Source organism: Chenopodium album, chromosome 22 (assembly GCF_948465745.1).
Source record: "Chenopodium album chromosome 22, dcCheAlbu1.1, whole genome shotgun sequence".
NCBI lineage: Eukaryota > Viridiplantae > Streptophyta > Magnoliopsida > Caryophyllales > Amaranthaceae > Chenopodium > Chenopodium album.
This window is the reverse complement of record NC_137855.1, coordinates 8621482-8641028: the sequence shown is the minus strand read 5'-3', so window position 1 is coordinate 8641028 and position 19547 is coordinate 8621482. Positions and strand designations below refer to the sequence as shown.

Here is a 19547-nt window from a genome sequence, read left to right as displayed (position 1 = left end):
TATGTATCTCGTAACTTCAAACACAAAATCACAATAGGTAATCCAAATATATATATTTAGGGCTTGTTCACATTTACTTAATTTCAGTTCAGTTCAGTTCAGTTCAGGCTCCTATCAGTTCAGTTCAGTTCAGTTCAGTTCCAATCAGTTCACTTCAGTTCAGTTCAGCTCTTAATTTCCCTCTCACATAAAATATTCATTTCAGCTCAATTCAGTTCAGTTCAGTTCAGTTCAGTTCAATTCAATTCCAATCAGTTCAGTTCAGTTCAGTTCCAATCAGTTCAGTTAAGTTCAGTTCAGCTCAATTCAGTAAATATGAACAGGCCCTTAGTGCTTCCTTATTAGCGTCTTAATTTTGATTAGCAATATGGTGCACGCGCATCGGTTCACCAGTAACTTTTAAGAGTGAGAAGTTGGCAGGCTGGAAAATTCTTAGTAATAGTGTAGTGACTGTTTTACCCCTCAAAAAGTACAATTACGATTTTGCCCTTGTTTTAGCAATTGATTTGCTTGTTGTTAGAGGTGCTTTGACCTTTTTACCCCTTTTATTCCCAAGTCTTCTCACTGCCAAACTGTTTCTGTTCCTCTCTCTCCCTTCACCTCAATTCTCTCTCCTTCAACCGCACTTCACGATCTCCATTGAAGCAATTTCTGATATTTTAATCCTCCATTCAACCAGCTTCCGAGGTAAGATTTGTAAATTCATCGAATATCAATTTCACAATCTAGGGTTTTTCTTTGATTTAATTCTCAGTATACTCAATTTAGGGTTCTTCTGTAGTTGATTATTAAATTATTAGTTATGATTAGTTAGGTTTATAAAGATCTTTGTGTTTTTCGAGTTAAATTTTCTTTCAATACACTACTATGATTTAATTCAATTGTTAATTTTGTGAATTGAATGTATGGAATTATTCCAATTTCACCTGTAAAATTGAATCTTTTCGAGATATAAAATCGACTGGAAAGTTGGAGAGAGAATTATTTGAGTATAATGTTTGCAACTAGATTAATTGAGAATGTTATATTCAAAGGTGATTATTATGTTTGATTTATGCTATGTTGCCTTAAATATTGTAAAAATAATATAGGTCCAAATTTCGCAGCAACACCTTACCCACTATCAGTTCTTTTAATGTAGAAAGGAACTATGAACATGGACCTTTTCTCCCTGGGCCCGAGGCAGCTTCCGCTCTTGCCTTGGCTCTGGGACGGACCTGATTGCTTGCTGTTGTTTAATATCAGAGGTAGCTCTGCTGTTAGAATTGCAAATAGTTTTTCGTAGCGGCGTGCAGGATTTGAAAGTGTTTTACATGCTGTTATCTAAGAGAAATTTACTAGGTCTTTATGCACTGCCCAACAGCTCATATGATATTCTGATGTATTGTATCCATGTATACAGTGGTTAAAATTGATTGTATTCTGAATTTCATATTTTGGTTTTACGATGCAAGGTGTTTATTATCTATTCAATTCAAGTGGTTAAACTAATACTTTCATGGTTTGTAACTTTGTATGGTGGGTTTAACCAGATAAATGAGGAATTCCTTTTTATCCCTCTATTTTTGTAATATGATCTTGCTCTGATTTTTGACTCAAAAAATGCATTTCCCTTTGAGGAAGATGACAAGGACCCCAGGATTTGGTTTCTTGATCACAACTACCATGAATTTATATTCTTTATGTTTAGGAGAATTAATGGTTATTCTGTTCTGATTAACACACCTGTTATCCCTACCTTTATAGTTCTTCAGCTTGAACTTGATTTCATCTTGTACTAATTCTTCTTATTTTTCAGCAAAGGAGCATGTTGTAGGTTGGTATAGCATTGGTCCTAAGCTTCGGGAGAATGATTTGGATATCCACAGATTATTTAACGAGTAAGATAACCCCCTCCCCCCAGCTCAAAATGAAGTTGCGTTGTGATTTTCCGCGTTGTACTATTCACTCTTTTCTGGTCCTCTCTAATTTCTCACGTATCCTATATTTTTTCTCCATTGTTACTTAGTAATGTAGAAAATTAATTGAAATTTCGACTCATTCATAGGTGGTTCAAGTTACTTATTTTTGACAAGGATCTTGTGACTGATATATTGCTGGATAATCCTTGAGAATAAATCCATGGTAGCTAAACGTCTGTGAAAGATATATGAGCTAATATTAAAAGACTTAGAAGTAGACCATACTTGGGCTCAACGGTAACTAAGATGGTGTTGTGAGTAATTTTTGTGAGATTTGGGGTATCCCATACACGTGAATTTGACCAATATGTCAGTATATCTGTTCATGCAAATTTGGGTGAGCAAAGGATATTATATGGTTGAGTTGAATGTGTCAAACATTACCCTATTTACTTTTAAGAACTTGAATGAGTTGTCTGTTATCATTCGATTTTCATCTTGAGAAGATGATTGACTAAACTGATTGGAACTTGATCTGTACAGACTTAAAAATTCTGAATGTGTCTTTTACAAGGTTATTAAGCAATATTTCTGTTCCCTTCTTTTTTTGAACTGACTGTACATATGTTTGGGGTATGTAGTTACGTCCCAAATCCTGTCTTGGTGATCATTGATGTACAACCGGAAGAGCTGGGAATACCAACCAAAGCTCATTACGCTGTTGAAGAGGTCAAAGAGGTAATATTCCAAGTTTGAACTTGCTTGTTGAGTAGTAATCTGAATAATTGCGAAGGCTACTTTAACAAAGAGCTTCTGCCATTTACTTGATCTATTGTTTTAATCATTACTACCAACTAAGAGCCTTCTAAACTTGTATTTTTCGTATTATGGAAGAGCTTGCCTATTGTTTGATTACTTAAATGGTGAGGAAAAATGGCTGGTTTTAGTTTGTTTTGGTTACCGAGATTTGGTTGTTGTGTAATGTTTTGTTGATGGTGGTCAACAAGTTTTTTTCTTTGCTCAACTTTATGCCTTATGCCCTATGGGTATAAATAGTGTTTCTATGTCCCAGTGTATCAATTAATTGTGTTACTAGCTGATTGATTATTGTCTTAGTAGTTACACATATTTTTACAACTATGCTTGTGAATTATCAGGAGTCTATGGAGCCCTTGAACTCCGAGGTGGAGGTAAAGACTACATGGGAAAGGGTGTTTCTAAGGTTAGTGTTAGTTTCAGTTTAGCGGTAGTCATAAGATTTTCCTTTCGATTCAAGAACTATGTTTTGCTCTTAATGGTTGTTGTATATGTGTAGGCTGTCAAAACGTGAATGATATTATTGGCCCTGCTTTGGTTGGCAAGGTATGCTTAATGACGAGAATCTATTGGTGTTCAATCTTCGCTTTATAATTGGATTTGATTATCATTAACTATAATCAATGTTGTTGATGTTTGTGTTTTGTGGAATTGATGGAATTTCACTTTGATTGGATTTGATTGGTTTATACTCGGTTATTTGGTTGAATTATGTATAGTCAATTTGGGGTTTTCGCTTTTGTTTTCATTGTTTAAAATTGATTCTAATTGATTGAATTTGGAGTTGGTTAAATTGTTTGGATCGGAATTTGATCTTGAGATTATTAGTTTCTATGTTTTAGGGTTTGATGTTTTGGGAGTTTCTTATGAAATGTGGTTTTTGATCTTTTTGTTTGCCTCTAAATGATTTACTCTCGGTTTTTTTGGGTTATAATGTTGAATTCTGTGTTTTTGTTGTTTGTTTTTAGTTGAAATTGGATAGCTTTGAATTTGGTAATTGGCATGAGTTTTGTTTTCATGTTCAGATTTCTGGGCAATATTAGCCAGCTGTGAATATGTCCTCTACATCGATGTACCCATGCTAATTCACCCCTCAAGTCCAAGAAACCTGAACCTTTTAGCAGTACGGAAGACCCTTATCACTCTCGATCTTTTGAGGAAGGCCATCTCCATCTCTCTTGAGTTGAGAAAGCCTACAAATAACTTTTCGACATAACTCGCATTGGAGCGGCTTCTGGCTTTTCACTGCTCCATTGAAGTAGCTTTTGAGGTAAGATTTTCTTTCTTCTTATTAATAATCAAATATCAAATTCACAATCTAGGGTTCATCGAAATTTAATTTAACTTTAAGTGTACTCAATTTAGGATTATTCTAAGGGACACTATTAAACTATTGGCTATAAATCTTATAATGATTCAAATTAGTGTGAAATTTGATTGATTTTTAATGAGATTTGAAGTTTTGAATTGGGTTTTTATAGAATTGTAGATATGAGTTTTGCGAAGAAATGTGTTTAGTTTTAAACTGGGATATGCTTGTGAAAGAAGAAAGACATTTGTTGGAAGTACCATACACAAGATGTTAAAGGTCTTTACTTATATTGCTGTTCTGATTTTTAGGGAGGGAAGATCCGATCAAAACTTGTGATAGAGCTGTCTGGTGCTGATGGTGTAGTCATTGAGGAAGGGACATCTGGAGAGGCTGGTAAAGCTGCAGCCCAAAATGTAATGCGCAAGTGAGCATTGTGAACTTCACTTGGACAATCTACTTTAATTTTTTTTCCTTCTTTCATAATTTTCAATACGTTGGTTGTGTTGAGATTTTTAGCTGAATAGTATATTACACCTACAAATTGTGGATGCAGCTGAGTAGTTTTTCTTGCTTGTCAGGTCCATCTTTTGCCTGAGCACAGCTGGTGATGCTCCATCATCTGCAAGACTGTTTGATGCTATATTTAGTGGCTGCATCCCTGTCATAGTCAGTGACGAGCTAGAGCTTCCATTTGGAGGAATAATTGACTATCGTAAGGTATGGCTATGGACTACGGCAATGCCAATGCCATTTGGACTGTTTTTAAGTTTCACATATCAATTTTTAAGTTGGGAAATTTTCAATTAAAATTGTGATTTTTCGGTTTTCACATAGTTTTTTCACTATATCAGACCCTAAAAAGAGAATTTTATGCACACCTCTCAAGTGAATAGAAGCTAGCATAGTTTGTGTCATCATATGTTTTTTGACATGTTAAACTGCTAAGGATTAAAAGTAGTTTATCAAGCATAATATCTTTTTTTTTTTGGAAACTCCGCAAGTGATTATGTTGCTCAGTATAAGAAATTTAGGGAAGCTTGTAAGCAGTTTGGAGTCGAATGTGCTTTCTAAATTGGATGGATCTTCACCAGGAGGTTCTGTGACTCCCTTAAGGTAAGACCTTTGTCTATTTCATATAGCTGATATGGATTATGTGGATTCATGTCCTGAAAATTGCTTCAATGTCTAAAACTCTAAACACTTGAAAGCAAACTTGTCCCAGATGAAATCACAATAAAGAAGGCCATTTGGGCTAGAGCTTCTTATCTCAGAGAGAGTTCCGAGTATGTCTTCTATAGCTCAATTTTTAGAGCTGTCATCTCTCTCATTCTCTCTTGGAAGGCAAGAGGGGTTGCCATTGAATCTTTTGATGCTCATTTGTCTATGGAAGAGTTTATAGTAAAGAAGAAATCTTTTTTATACTCAGGAATATTACATTGGTTGGACTACGTCGGCTTCTGGAGGAAGACATGGCATTCAATAAACATTCATTGGATCCGTTCAAGAAGTTTATCGGTCAGGAAGTGGATGAGGTGAGCTAACATAAATTGGAACTCATTTGGAAGAGAGAACAAAAAGTGGATGTGTTGAGATAAACATTGCTAATAGGTGTGACACTAATTTTTCAGATGTTAAACACTAATCTGATGTTCCTCAATCCACTGAGAGTGAGAAGAAGAAGAATCCTAAGAAAAATTCTTCTCGAAAAGTCTTTTCCAATATTAGAAAAGAGGAAACAGCTGCTTCTTCAGGGAATGAAAGTGATGAGGTTGAAGAAGAGGAAGTGAAAGTTAGAAAGAGAAGTGCTACCAAAAGAAAGCCACAGAAAACAGAGTCAGTCAAAAAACGTAAAAAGACCGAGGAGGACACAAAAGGAGCTAGAAGAAAACAAAGTAAGGTTTCAAAATCTACATCGGAGGGAAGTGATGAGGAGGAAGGCAGAAACCTAAGAAGGTGAGATATCTCTCTATTTCTTCTAATTGATGAAATTCTTTATCAATATTATCTTCTATTGAAGTATTTTACTTAACAGAAGAAAGAAGTTCCTAAACCACCCTCATATGGCAAGCAAGTGGAGCGTTAAAAATCAGTGATTTAAATCTTGCGGCTTGAGGTCTCTAATTTCTTAGTATCGCAATCTTACAAATTAATGTTAGTAATTGAACAAGTTGCTACCACATGGTTTCTGTGAAGGCTAATGTTATTCCTTTGTTCTTCTGCAGTATTTCCCCTGCTATATACAAGAAAGTTAAACAGGCTTCTGAAAACAAGCGTGAATCCTGCTTGATGAAAGAGCTTGAAGAGATGCTTGCGAAGGAGGGATTGTCTACTAACCCTTCTGAAAAAGGTGAGTATGGTGGTAGAAACTAGAAAGTACGGATTGTACATTTGTGCTTGTCTTGCTAGATTGCTATTTACTATCTGTTTTATAGTTTTTGGTTGTTCTTTCTTCAACTATATCTATAAAATTACCATCTACAGCTTAATTGGGCATGAATTTCAGGTGCAATAGTATCATTGAAAAATTTAGACTTTGCATGCTTGGGTATATATGATACCATGAGCATCAAGGGATGCAAAAAATACCAGAAACAGCCTTCTCATTGGCATTAAGTATTTGTAGAATCAAGAGCTTTATTGTTTAAAAACAAGATGTGAACACCCTTCTGGACCTCGTTCAGAATTCTATGGGCTTGCAACAATCTGTTATGTGGAGCTATTTCAGGTGCTTCAACATTGATGTATTAATTGGAATATTGGATAAGGTGCAGTTTAGACTAGGGGCTGTAGTAAAGTATTGATTCAGCTTGCAAAAATTGGCTCTTGTGTGTAATAATTAAGCTGTTGCCGCTTGTTGATTCCTCTTCAGGATCTAGCTTTGCTAAATCATTGTCTCTTGGTAATCCATAAATTCACTTGCTGAAAGTGGTACTACAGCTTTTTCCATTTGGTAACATTGGAAACTGAAAGGTTACAACTTACAAATTCCTTCGCTGGATATATTTCAAAATTTAGGAAAGTTAACTGAGCTTATTGCAGTAGGTACTGTATTCACCAATCACTGACATATGCTAAGTTAGTTCATACTTAAATTTATTTTGGCTTCGCTTTTGCAGATCATTTTAATAGTTACTTTCATACTGGTTGAAGCTTTTCAATTTATGGAGCTTAGGTGCTGAAATTTTTCATTGGAGCTTAGGTGTGTGCCTATTAGGTCTCACAATTCTTCTGTCTGATAGGAGAGCATGAAAAGGCACATTACTGACTTTTTAAAAAATAAACAGAGATCAAGGATTTAAAGAAAAGGAAGGAAAGAGCAAAAGAACTTGAAGGCATAGATTTAAGAAATATTGTTTCAAGTGGTCACCAACGATCTACCACCAGCTTTATACCTCCACCTAAGCCCAAAATTCCAGATCTCAGTGAAAGTGAATCAGAAGAAAGTGAGAATGACGATGATGAGGATGAAGAAGAATGGTGGTAATGACAGTCAAAATGAGGCTTCCGACAAAGGTAATTTTTTTTTTCTATTCAATTTTATAACATGCCAACCTTGGTTGCCTCTTGGTCCAAGGATTATAAAGCATTTGATTGCTATATTTTGTCTGAGTGGATACTATATAGTCAATGTTGGTCCGTTGAACTACATTCTCACAAACCAGATTACTCCATTGTAGTTTTCAGTGTGATATCTAGGTTGAGGTCCAAACATTAGCTACAGAAAGTGTTGTGTAATTCTGATGGTTGCTGTTTCATGCTGATTTTGGTTCTTCATGCTGATTTTGGTTCTTTCTTCTCTTCAGGTAATAGTGAATAGTGATTATTGATCCTGGACGTTTCACTTGAAGGACCAATGACAAGGAATTTGATAGGCATAGGATGAATATGTATTTATGCTGCTTTGTTTTAGTGCTTATTGTTTTCTAAAAATTGGGAAGAGAGTGAATATAGTGCTTATAGTTTTCATAAAATCTGGTTTTATAAGTTGATAAATAGGAACTCTGTCAGAGGAATATGCTAGAATTCTGAAAAGAGATTTGTATTCTGCATTTCAAAGATGCATTTTTTTGTTGTGTAATTGGTCATAATTGTTCTATATATTTATATAAATGGACGGTATCGAAAAGAGCTTTGTATTTTGCAATTCAAAGATGCATTTTTTGTTGTTGTGTAATTGGTCATAATTGTTCTATATATATTTTATAGTCTTGCACTCCATATAATTTTAATTTACTTATTCTGGTTTAGTACATGTCATTCTTAGTTATGTGAACTTTGAATATTGTATTTGTAATGCGTACATAAGTCATGTGATTATACATTTTTACAAGCATGTTACGCGCATTGTATATGTTATTAGTTAGGTTGCACAAGACAAGATATAAACATATAGAAATAGAGTAGATATGTGGGGACGTCGAAGTCGATATGAATACACTAATTAGTACTTCAAAAGTAATCAAAAAATTGATTGAACTTTTTGAATTTTCTGGGCATCAGTTGTTTTTTTAGCATTATTGTCGAAATTCTGGTGATTGATTTGTGATTTTTCCAGTGAAAATGGCTGGTTTTAGTTTGTTTTGGTTACCTAGATTTGGTTTTTGTGTAATGTTTTGTTGATGGTGGTCAGCAAGTTTGTTCTTTGGTCAACTTTATGCCTTATGCCCTATGGTATGATTAGTGTTTCTTTGTCCCAGTGTATCAATTAATTGTGTTGGCAACATGGATCCTCTTGATGAAGACCAGGATGCTCCTCCTCCAATTGCTGGGGAGGCTATCAGTTTCCACGATTCAGCAAGTGGTAAACCTGGGCAGGCTGATGGTGAGGATCCTGACTTTCATCTTCGTGTTTATGACTTTATGTATCTTTCAAAAGAAAATTGTTTGAATGTCATTTCTAAGTTATTGCTACATGTTTCAGGGAAAAATGCTCAATATGATGTAGAATTCAAAGGCTGGAGCATGGAATCCGAGGGACCAATGTCAACAGTCTTGAAAATTGCCGATGCAGCACAGACTGATGATGAAAATTACCAAATCACTCCTCTCAAAGCTGCTGAAATTGACCGTGCTGCTTTTGATATTAGTTCTAACCTTCCCGATGATTCCAACTCATTGTTCATGTCAGAATCTCTTGAAGATAGTCGGAGTAACAGTTTGCTGTATGCCCAGAGTGAGAGAAATGGTAATCGTGTCAGTGATGGTGTACCACCTGAGGAGTTAAGCTTATATTACCGTGATCCTCAGGGAGAGATACAGGGTCCATTTCTTGGTGTTGACATCATCTCATGGTTTCAACAAGGATTTTTCGGCCTTGACTTACCAGTTCGCTTGGCAGATGCTTCAGAACATGCCCCCTTTCATGAGTTGGGTGATGTAATGCCACAGTTGAATGCTCAGGAAGGGCTTGGTATCAATTCAGATTTAAGTTTTAAGATTGATAACCCTGGAGGGTCCACATCCACCTCAGAGATGAATGATGTGTCCGCTTTAAATAACCAAACTTGGTGGTTGTCAGAGTTGGACAATCATTCAAATCAACCAGCTCACACTCGAATGTTTGAGCATGATGTTTTAGCACAAAATGCTTTTTCTGAAGGGAAAGGTTTCCATGGTTCTTCTGCGCAAGATGAAGGTATTGTTTTAAGAATCGCCTTTCTGTGTTTAGTTGTTTATCACGTGCTTGTTGGTGAATGTGACTTTATAATGTTAACACCATCTCTTTGCTTGTGCTGCAGAGATTGTATTTCCTGGAAGACCTGGGACGGCTGGGAGTGGCAGTACCCTGTTGGGAGACGTTTGAGAAGTGCCGATGGGCCTGTGACAAATCATTTGGTTATCATACACATCCAAATGAAGCAAAAGAAACTGGCATGCCAATTCAGAAAGATGATAAGCTGCACCCTTTTGGATTGTTGTGGTCTGAACTTGAAAGTAATTCAAACAGGCAAGCCCAACCTTCAAGTATGCCCTCTACCATGGGTATGCCTGGTCATCTTATGGGTCATTCTCCTGGGAGGAATGCTCCTTTTGGTGGCCTTTCTGATCAAAATATTGAGGAATCGTGGCTTAATTTCTATGATAAAGGTCCTATTTCTAATTCAAACATGTTTGGGGACGCATTGGAGACCCAACATTTTTCTCACCTTGATCAAGATTCAAGAATCCAATCACCGTGAATTAGCTGAGCAGTTAATGTCAAGACAGCTTCAGCAGCAGCATATCCAACAGAGAAATATTTTGTCTCAACGAAATCACTTAAATGAATCACCTCTAGAACAAGTCCCTGACCCAGGATCACTTCATCACCAGTTGTCAAATCAATCTTTGTCTGAGGTTGAGCACATCTTGGCTCTCCAGCAACAGCGGCAGCTGGAGCTCCAACAACGGCAGCTGGAGATCCAACAACATCAAAGTCATCAATTGCAGCCACAGCAGCAGAAACAACAACAGCTTCAGCATATTCTTTTGCAGGAGCAGCAGTCCCAGGCTAGGCAACTAATCCTTGAGCAGTTTATTCATGGTCGTGAGCCTGGCTTTGCTCAATCTCATATAGGCTGTCAAAACGTGAATGATATTATTGGCCCTGCTTTGGTTGGCAAGGTATGCTTAATGACGAGAATCTATTGGTGTTCAATCTTCGCTTTATTTTATTGAACTCAGAAAAAAAGTTTTTGGATGAATTCTTGGATTGATTGTCTTGCAAAACAGGACTATATATTCTACTGCATTTCGTTTGAGATTCTTTTATGTTGATTTTAAGTTCAAGCAATTGAGTTCTTTTTTCATAATGGGGATTGGGATTAATTTTTGAGGTGTAAGCATGTTAATTGTGATGGGTTTAGAGTTTATATGAGTGTGTTTTGTTGGTTGTCGATTTTTCTTTTGGTGTTTTTTTTTTTTTGTTGTTGGCCTTGTCGCTACTGCTTGGTTTTATTGTGGCTGTTACTAGGATGCTGTCGAGTTGTCTGGTTGCTGCTCTGTATTTTTCCGGCAGCTAATTATGGTTATTTATTGTTGTTGTTGCTGTATGTTGTTGATGCTTCTCTGTAGTATACCTTTATGCTTCTATGAAGTATAGCTTATTCTTTCTCTAATGCCACTTCAACAGAGTTCTTATCGTTTTGGATAACAGAATCTTCTGATTATATCATCCATTAACAGAAGATAGTCGTGGCTTCTTCTAACCTATCAAATTTTCTGCTTGGCGTTGCTCTGTTTATGTAAAACCCTCTACTTATTCTGTTTTGCTCCTTTGTCATGGAAGTGATGGTGTTTGCGTGTCAGTGAAAAACATGTGCTAATGGCATTGGCAATCCCTTCTTTAGTTGTATTCAACAGAGCCAGATCAGCATTAACAATCTGAGCAAAATTATGTTCCTAAATCTCTTCATTGGCAATGCAGGTGAAGATGGACAAATTTATGTAACTTATAGTATGATGCTCAGTGCTCAGCAGATAATGGCATATCTTTGTTTCAGTGATGAGAAAGTGAAAAATCTTTCGAAATTTGTGAGTCTCTAACAGTTTTCTAAAATATTACTCCTTTTTCATTTACGTTTTAGTGCTCTTATTTATGTTTATTTTTATTATAATGTTGTAAACAGATGGATAAAGACATTGCGTTGGCTAGAAACGATTCTCATATCGAAGGACACTTCCACTTTGTTTGTTTAGGAGATTTTTCTTAAAATCTGAAAGACTTGGGGTCAGGTTGGTGCAGGGGTTTTGAAGAGGGAAAAGACCTTGCATGTTTGCACAATAAGCAATGCAAGAGCTAAACCTTCACCATCAACTTCCTCAGTATTTGATGCTCTATACATCATGCTCAATTCTTGAATTATAGTTTTAGACTCACCTTGTTTCTGATGACTTGGATAAAGGGTCACGTGAAAATAGTTTACTTGTTTCATGTTCTTGTGGTGTCTTATATGATCTTTATATATAGCCATGCAAAACTGTATCTTCCCATATTTTCACATTTGCAGCATACAAGGTGTGGAGCGGAAGGACAGACTCAAACAGTTGAGAAGTCTGTTTCAGTCATTTCTGCAATTTACGAAATGGCCGAGATTTTGGATAGGATTCTTGAAACACCATCTGAATGTTTGTTTAGAAAGAAAACAATGGTTATAAAGGCTCTTTCGTATATCTATGTGGGCACTTTATTAAGTGAAGGAAATGCATATGATTGTTTGATTTGTGGCTCTATCTGCTTGAGGTATTTCATGACCTACCTGAAATGTAAAGATAGGTTGCATGTTGCCTTTGAATGTTGAATATATATATTTGGGTGATCAGTTATAAAATTGATAGTCTTGGACTCTTGGGTGCAGGGTGCCATTGACATCATTCTTAAATTTGTTTGCAGGTAAAAAGAAGTCACCACTGCTTGATTATAATGGAGGAACTAGATTCCCCCCGTGTGATGATGATGGTGGTGCTGGTGGTACTTGGAGTGGCGGGTTCTTCTTGACGGACCCTATCAGAATTTTAGACGGAGATAAATGGTTGCGGTCAAGTATCTTTATGTAGTTACTATCTTGCAAGTCTTTTATGCTTTGATTATACGGTCCACATAGTAATTTTCTGTAGCTCATGGGGTGATTTCCATGACAAAACGATGGTATTGATCTGGCAACAAATGAGTTCCATATTTATTCCATAATGCATCATAATACTGTATCATTTTTCACAATCTTTTATCTTTTGGGTCGAACAACAACACTTACAAACTATGTCTAATTTGTTAGGCATAAAAAGTGAATGCTGAATAGCTTGTTGCTAACTATGATTAAAATCATCAATGTTTCCCCCAAGTGTTAAGTTATGTTAACCTCACGGCCTCACATACAAACCTTTATATTTCGGATATCGATATTTGTTTTCCGGATTGAATATTGGTTCTAAATGAAAATTTCGATCAATTCAATTCCTTGTTATATCTAATATCCATAAATAGACATTCCCATTTTCCAACATTGATTTAGAAAATGTTTTACTTATTTGAACTTATTGAATCATTTTAGATGCAATTAGAAAAAAAAATAAAAAAGGAACTCCAACATTATTGTTAACAAGCATGTCCTACATCACGTTTTGCCATTTGTAGAGCGTGCATTACAGATAAACCAAGATATATAAAAAGGAAAGGGGAGAGTTAGGGGGGTGGGGGAAGGGGCTTTGGAGATAATTGCCAAAGCCTTTTAGAGGATGGTATAGGGACAAGTCATCTTGATAGTGGCATATTTAACATAAAAGTTAAACATTATGGTAGAATTGTGGTAGAATTATGGCACATTTAACATGAAAGTTAAACCACACTGTGTGGCCGGGGTAACCCAAGTTATTTTTTTAGTGGTTACCCGAGTTATGCAGTCAGGGTTTATTCGAGTTACTCGATCAAGGATTACTTGTGGGGTTCAGATTGGGGTTACTCGAGAGGTTCACTCGGTTAAGGGTTATTTGACGGAGTACTCGATCAAGGGTTACTCAAGTTACTCGGTCAAGGGTTACTCGAGTAGTTTCTCAGTCATGGGTTATCAAGTTACTCGGTCAGGGGTTACTTGAGTTACTAGGTAAGGGTTATTTAAGGAGTTCAATCAGGGGTTATTTGAGAAATTCGGTAAAAGTTACTTAAAGAGTTCGGTCAGGGGTTACTCGCTCAGCGGTTACTTGAGGGTTCATTAAGGGGTTACTTGAAGAATTACTCAGTCTGGGGTTAATCGGTCACAGATTACTTAAGATAGAGGAGGAGAGGAAGGGGAGATGGAGAGAAAGGGAAAGGGAGGTAGAGAAACAAGGGCCAAAATCGAAAAAATCATCGAGAGAAAGAAAGGGAACTAGAATAGCGAAGGGTTTGCATTGGGAGACAAAGAGAGGCTAAGAGATAGGGTAGACCGAAAGATAGAGATACCAGTTCAAAAGAGATAAGGGGTAGGATAGAAGAAGGGATAAAGGCCTAGAGAAAAAAAAATTAGAAAAAATGGGAGAGATAGAAATATGGGTTATGAAGGAAAGAGGATGAGATAGAGAGAGGCTAAAAAAAAGATATAGGGACAGGAGAAATGCGAGAGGGTTTGAAGAGAAATAAATAGAGTGATAAATAGGGAATAGAACTAAGAGAAAAGGACAGGGAAAGAGTATATGATATAATAATAAACAAACGAAGGAGAAGGCTCGAGGGAGTAAATGCGACCTATAATTTTCGATTATTGTTTTAACTTTTCTCACTTATTTGAACTTGATTTTGTCACAACATATATTATCAAACAACAATTTTCTGGTACTGTAAGCCATACCGTGTAGCAGAGGCTACCCGAGTTACTTTGTTAGGGGTTATCCGAGTTATAAAAATAGGGGTTACTCGAATTACTCGGTCAGGAGTTACTTGTGGGGTTCAAATAGAGGTTACTCTAGAGGTTCACTCGGTTAAAGTTTACTTGAGGGATGACTTGATTAGGGGTTACTCGAATTAGTCGATCAAGGATTACTCGAGGATTTACTCGGTCATGGGTTACTCGAGTTAGTCGGTCAGGGGTTACTCGAGTTACATGGTAAGGGATAATTTAAGGATTTCGGTTAGGGGTTACTTGGGTAATTCGGTCATGGTTATTACTTAAAGAGTTCGGTCATGGGTTACTCGGTTAGCAGTTACTTGAAGGTTCATTCAGGGACTTGAAGAATTACTCTGTCCGGGGTTAGTCGGTCAGGGTTACTTAAGATAGAGGAGGAGAGGAAGGGGAGAAGGAAAACAAGGGAAAGGAGGTAGAGAAACAAGGGCCAAAATAGAGAAAATCATCAAGAGAGAAAAATGGAACTAGGAAAACGAAGGGTTTGAAGAGAGAGACAAAGAGGGGCTAAGAGATAGAACAGACCAAAAGATAGAAATACCAGTTTAACAAGGGGTAGGCTAGAAGAAGGGATAAAGGCTAGGAGAAAAAAAAAAGTAATAAAAAATAGGAGAGATAGAAATATGGGTTATGAAGGAAAGAGGATGAGATACAGAGAGGCTAAAAAAAGATATAGGGACATGAGAAATGCAAGGGGGTTGAAAGAGAAATAAAGAGAGTGATAAATAGAGAAGAGCACTGAGAGAAAAGAACAGAGAAAGAGTATATGATATACTAATAAAGAACGAAGGAGAAGGCTCGAGGGAGAGAGAGAGAGGGAGAGTAAGTGCGACATATAATTTTCGATTATTGTTTTATTTTTTCTCACTTATTTGAACTCGATTTTGTCACAATATATATTATAAAACAAGATTTTTTGTGTTGTAAGCCACACCGTGTAGCAGGGGTTACCCGAGCTATGTTGTTAGGGGTTATCCGAGTTATGCAGTCAGGGGTTACTCGAGTTACTCGGTCAGGGGTTACTTGTGGGGTTCAGATAGGGGTTACTCGAGAGGTTCACTCGGTTAAGGGTTACTTGAGGTCTTACTCGATCAGGGGTTACTCGAATTACTCGATCAAGGGTTTGGGTTACTCGAGTTACTCGGTCAGGGGTCACTCGAGTTACATGGTAAAGGGTTATTTAATGAGTTCGGTCAAGGGTTACTACTTGAGGGTTAATTCAGAGGTTACTTGAGGAATTACTCAGTCCGGGGTTAGTCGGTCATGGGTTACTTAAGATAGAGGAGGAGAGGAAGGGGAGAAGAGAAAGGGATAAGGAAGTAGAGAGACAAGGGGCAAAATATAGAGAATCATTGAGAGAGAGAAAGGGAACTAGGAAAGTGAAGGGTTTGAAGAGAGAGACAAAGAGGGACTAAAAGATAGGGCAGGTGTAGACACCCATTTGTGTCTCCCTAAAACCAAACCCAGTGATGAATGCCTTTCACGTCGAACCATAATCGAATGAGGTGAAAGTGTTTGAAAGTCAAGTGTTGCGCGGTTTAGTTTTATTAAAAATTCTATTCTCTCTGTTTTCGAAAATAGCTCTGTTTATTTAAAAATAGCCAAACTTGTTTAGTTTGGTCCGTAATTAAGGTCCAATAATAGTGTAGTTGGATGGCGTTCGAAGAGATCTTTCCAACGATATATTATAAGCCCAATTCCGATGAATAATGAGGAAGTTATGGCCAAAATGCTAAACTGGGCCCGGTTAATTATTTACATACGACCCAATGATCTAGAGGAGGGCCCAATGTTAATTATTATTCCTAAAATTATTAGGATTAATTATAATTTTCTAGAAGTTTCAAGAAGGTTCTTTTTAATTCTAATATTATTAGATTTAATAATTATTTATTTTAAAATGGACTTTTTATTTGGAATAAAATATTATTATTTTAATATCATTATTATTATTATTATTATTATTATTATTATTATTATTATTATTATTATTATTATTATTATTATTATTATTATTATTATTATTATTATTATTATTATTATTATTATCTTTAAAATACGTTTTTTATCTTCTGTACGGATTCCGTAGATCAAGTTGATTAAAGATCGGATTCCGCGTGGAAAAACGCGCTTAAACCAGGTTGTCGCCAAACGACAAGGCTGTCGCTTTGCGGCAGACCTTGTCGCCTCGCGACAAACCCTGTCGCGTCGCGACAGAGTGAATTCCTGGCGACAACGTGTAGTTTTATTCCTTATCAAATTCCATACTTTTTCGGACTATTTTCCTTATAAATAGGGTCTCAAACCTCCGTTTTTATTCATCAACTCTCATCAAGAATTACTTAATTCTTAGTCTCTCTCTCTCTTCTAAACCAACCTTTTTACAAAACACAATTCCGCATTCACAAGACTTAGAATCTCTTAGCCAAGTTCGAAGTTGCCTTCGCCCTAGACGTGCAAGGTTTGATAATTTCTGAGAGTTTGGTCCAAAACTAGTCAAAACTTTATTTAATTTGATTGTTTAATTGTTCTTTATTATTTTCATTGAAGTTTACTAACTTGTGTATTTTGTTATTAGAAAGAGGTACGAGGCTTCAAAGTATGTAATCTTATTACTCTCTTTCAATGTAGAAAGCATGTTTATTATTGTTTTAATGCTTCCTAGTATCATGTTAGGATGTTATTTAATGCTTTCTAGTATCATGTTTAGGGTGCCTTTACTCTTTCTAATAGCATGTTAGTACCATGTTAGGTTTAAAGCTTTGATCTTTATTGTTTAGTGACATGCTAGGATTTGTTATTAATTTTGTTAGTATCATGCCTAGGATCTTGCTATTATTATTAAGCTTTATCATGCCTTAACATGATTATGATTATTATTTATGTTGCTTGATATTATTATTTTATTGTTATTGGTTGATCACCTCTTTTATAATTGTTAAAGGGAATTTGTACTTGAAATCACGCTTAATAAGATAATTAATAATCTTGTTTAGGCTAATATGATTTTAACTCAAGTGATCGCCAATAATAGATTTATTTGTGCATTAATATTCAACCAACATAGATCAAACATGGTAGGTTTAATATAATGTTTGTATGTTATTCGAAAAGCGCACATGAATACGAGCAGAACAAAGTAGAGGCCTATTTTATAGGCCGGGTCCTTTCTTTTGTAGATTGAATTCGTACCCTCATCCCTGAGCCCTGTTTGGTTCAAGACCTTATGGAGTTGATGGTCCTTTGGATTGTCTTTTGGGTTTACAAGTTCCTAAAACTTGTTGGCGACTCTTTTGCTCTCTTTTCTTTCCCTTTGGAACGCCACCATACTTAAGTGTACAGTGGGGTTCAAGTTTGGGATCATAATGCTTGAAATATTCCCTACAGTAGGCTGAAAGATAGAGATACCTGTTCAAAAGATATAAGGGGTAGGCTAGAAGAAGGGATAAAGGCCGGGAGAAAAAAATAAAGTTAGAAAACATGGGAGGGATAGAAATATGGGTTATGAAGGAAGGAGGATGAGATAGCGAGAGGCTGAAAAAAAATAGGGACTGTAGAAATGCAAGGGGGTTGGAAGAGAAATAAAGATAGTGATAAATAGGGAATCAGACCGAGAGAAAAGGACACAGAAAGAATATATGATATAATAATAAAGAACGAAGGAGAAGGCTCGAGGGAGAAAGAGAGAGAGGGAGTAAGTGCTATTTATAATTTTCAATAATTGTTTTATTTTGTTTTTCTCACTTATTTGAACTCGATTTTGTCACAACATATATTATCAAACAACAACTTTTTGGTGCAGCAAGCCACACCGTGTGGGAGGGGTTATCCGAGTTATTATGTTAGGGGTTATCCGAGTTATGCAGTCAGGGGTTACTCGAGTTACTCGGTTAGGAGTTATTGTGGGGTTCCGATAGGGTTTACTCGAGAGGTTCACTCGGTTAAGGGTTACTCGAGAGGTTCACTCGGTTAAGGGTTACTTGAGGAATTACTCGGTTAAGGGTTACTTGAGGAATTACTCGATCAGGGGTTACTCGAATTACTCGGTCAAAGGTTACTCGAGAAGTTACTCAGTCAGGGGTTACTCGAGTTACTCGGTCAGGGGTTACTCGAGTTACTCGGTCAGGGGTTATTTAAGGAGTTCAGTCAGGGGTTACTTGAGTAATTCGGTCAGGGTTACTTAAAGAGTTCGATCAGGGGTTACTTAATCAGCGGTTACCTGAGGGTTCATTCAGGGGTTACTTGAAGAATTACTCAGTCCAGGGTTAGTCGGTCAGTGGTTACTTAAGATAGAGGGGGAGAGGAAGGGGAGAACGAGAGAAAGGGAAAAGGAGGTAGAGAAACAAGGGCTACATAAACAGGAAGAGACGATAAAAAGAAAGGGAAAACGCCCCATAAATAACATTCACATTAGAAAATTATTGTTACATAAATAACAACAACATTATCGATCTATATATAACAATATCTTTATATTTGTGGATGCAACAAATACTATGTCAAAATACAACAAATTAATTACACATTTACGTTAAATGCAAAACAAAGCTACTCCGATTCGCCAAATGGAGAGCGTGCATCGCGCGCGGAAGTCGAAAACTAGTGTTGCTAAAAACATAAATCATTGCACATTGCTAATTATGAATTTAATCTTGTAGACCGTTGGAATATGTGCATTAGACATACAATTTAAATCCCACTTCTTGTTGATTACCGTAAATAGTTGATCATAATCAATTGGCTTCTTTTGGAATAGCTCATTATGTGTGCATAAGTTGACAATTTAATTACCTTTGATATGCGATAATTACGACCTGTTATGATATAGATGTATAAGTGGATGACTATTATCCATGTACTATCTAGAATAATTTAGCGACACTTGTATGAATGTTTTTGATGCAATATGTTATAATTTTCCTAACTTGTATTGATTATTTATGAGTGAATGTATTAATACAATTTGAACTTCGTATGAATATTTAGGTGATCTGTTTAATCCATGTCAATTATTCTCTCTAATCTTCTACTTGTATAGTAATATGTATGATATTGTAGATGCTTGATCGTCACAATTTGACTATATATATATTTTATGTATAGCTATGTATTATTTTAGCTTGACTATATTTTACGAATGCATAAAAGATAAATGTTGCGAGTATA

At 36.3% G+C, this 19547-nt stretch overlaps 1 protein-coding gene across 11 annotated transcripts; it reads left to right on the top strand.

Annotated features, from left to right (window-relative positions):
• The first annotated feature begins 560 nt into the window (after window positions 1–560).
• LOC145603599 (uncharacterized) lies at window positions 561–12854 on the top strand. Of its 11 annotated transcripts, XM_081659536.1 has the most exons (22): window positions 561–687; window positions 1799–1880; window positions 2543–2639; window positions 3059–3123; window positions 3217–3263; window positions 3743–3987; window positions 4338–4453; window positions 4608–4746; window positions 5031–5142; window positions 5252–5312; window positions 5456–5561; window positions 5658–5982; window positions 6062–6142; window positions 6252–6376; window positions 7146–7228; window positions 7314–7542; window positions 8727–8851; window positions 8951–9664; window positions 9768–10632; window positions 11435–11541; window positions 11637–11742; window positions 12401–12854. In XM_081659536.1, the coding sequence occupies exons 17-19, from the start codon at window positions 8752–8754 to the stop codon at window positions 9830–9832; spliced, it is 879 nt and encodes a 292-aa protein (XP_081515662.1). In that variant the 5' UTR covers window positions 561–687; window positions 1799–1880; window positions 2543–2639; window positions 3059–3123; window positions 3217–3263; window positions 3743–3987; window positions 4338–4453; window positions 4608–4746; window positions 5031–5142; window positions 5252–5312; window positions 5456–5561; window positions 5658–5982; window positions 6062–6142; window positions 6252–6376; window positions 7146–7228; window positions 7314–7542; window positions 8727–8751; the 3' UTR covers window positions 9833–10632; window positions 11435–11541; window positions 11637–11742; window positions 12401–12854. The 11 variants fall into 11 exon arrangements, with proteins under 11 accessions (XP_081515662.1, XP_081515664.1, XP_081515657.1 ...); XM_081659538.1 differs by lacking the exon at window positions 11637–11742 and having other exon boundaries at window positions 12401–12853; XM_081659531.1 differs by lacking the exon at window positions 12401–12854 and having other exon boundaries at window positions 4338–4442; window positions 11637–12329.
• Window positions 12855–19547: the final 6693 nt, after the last annotated feature.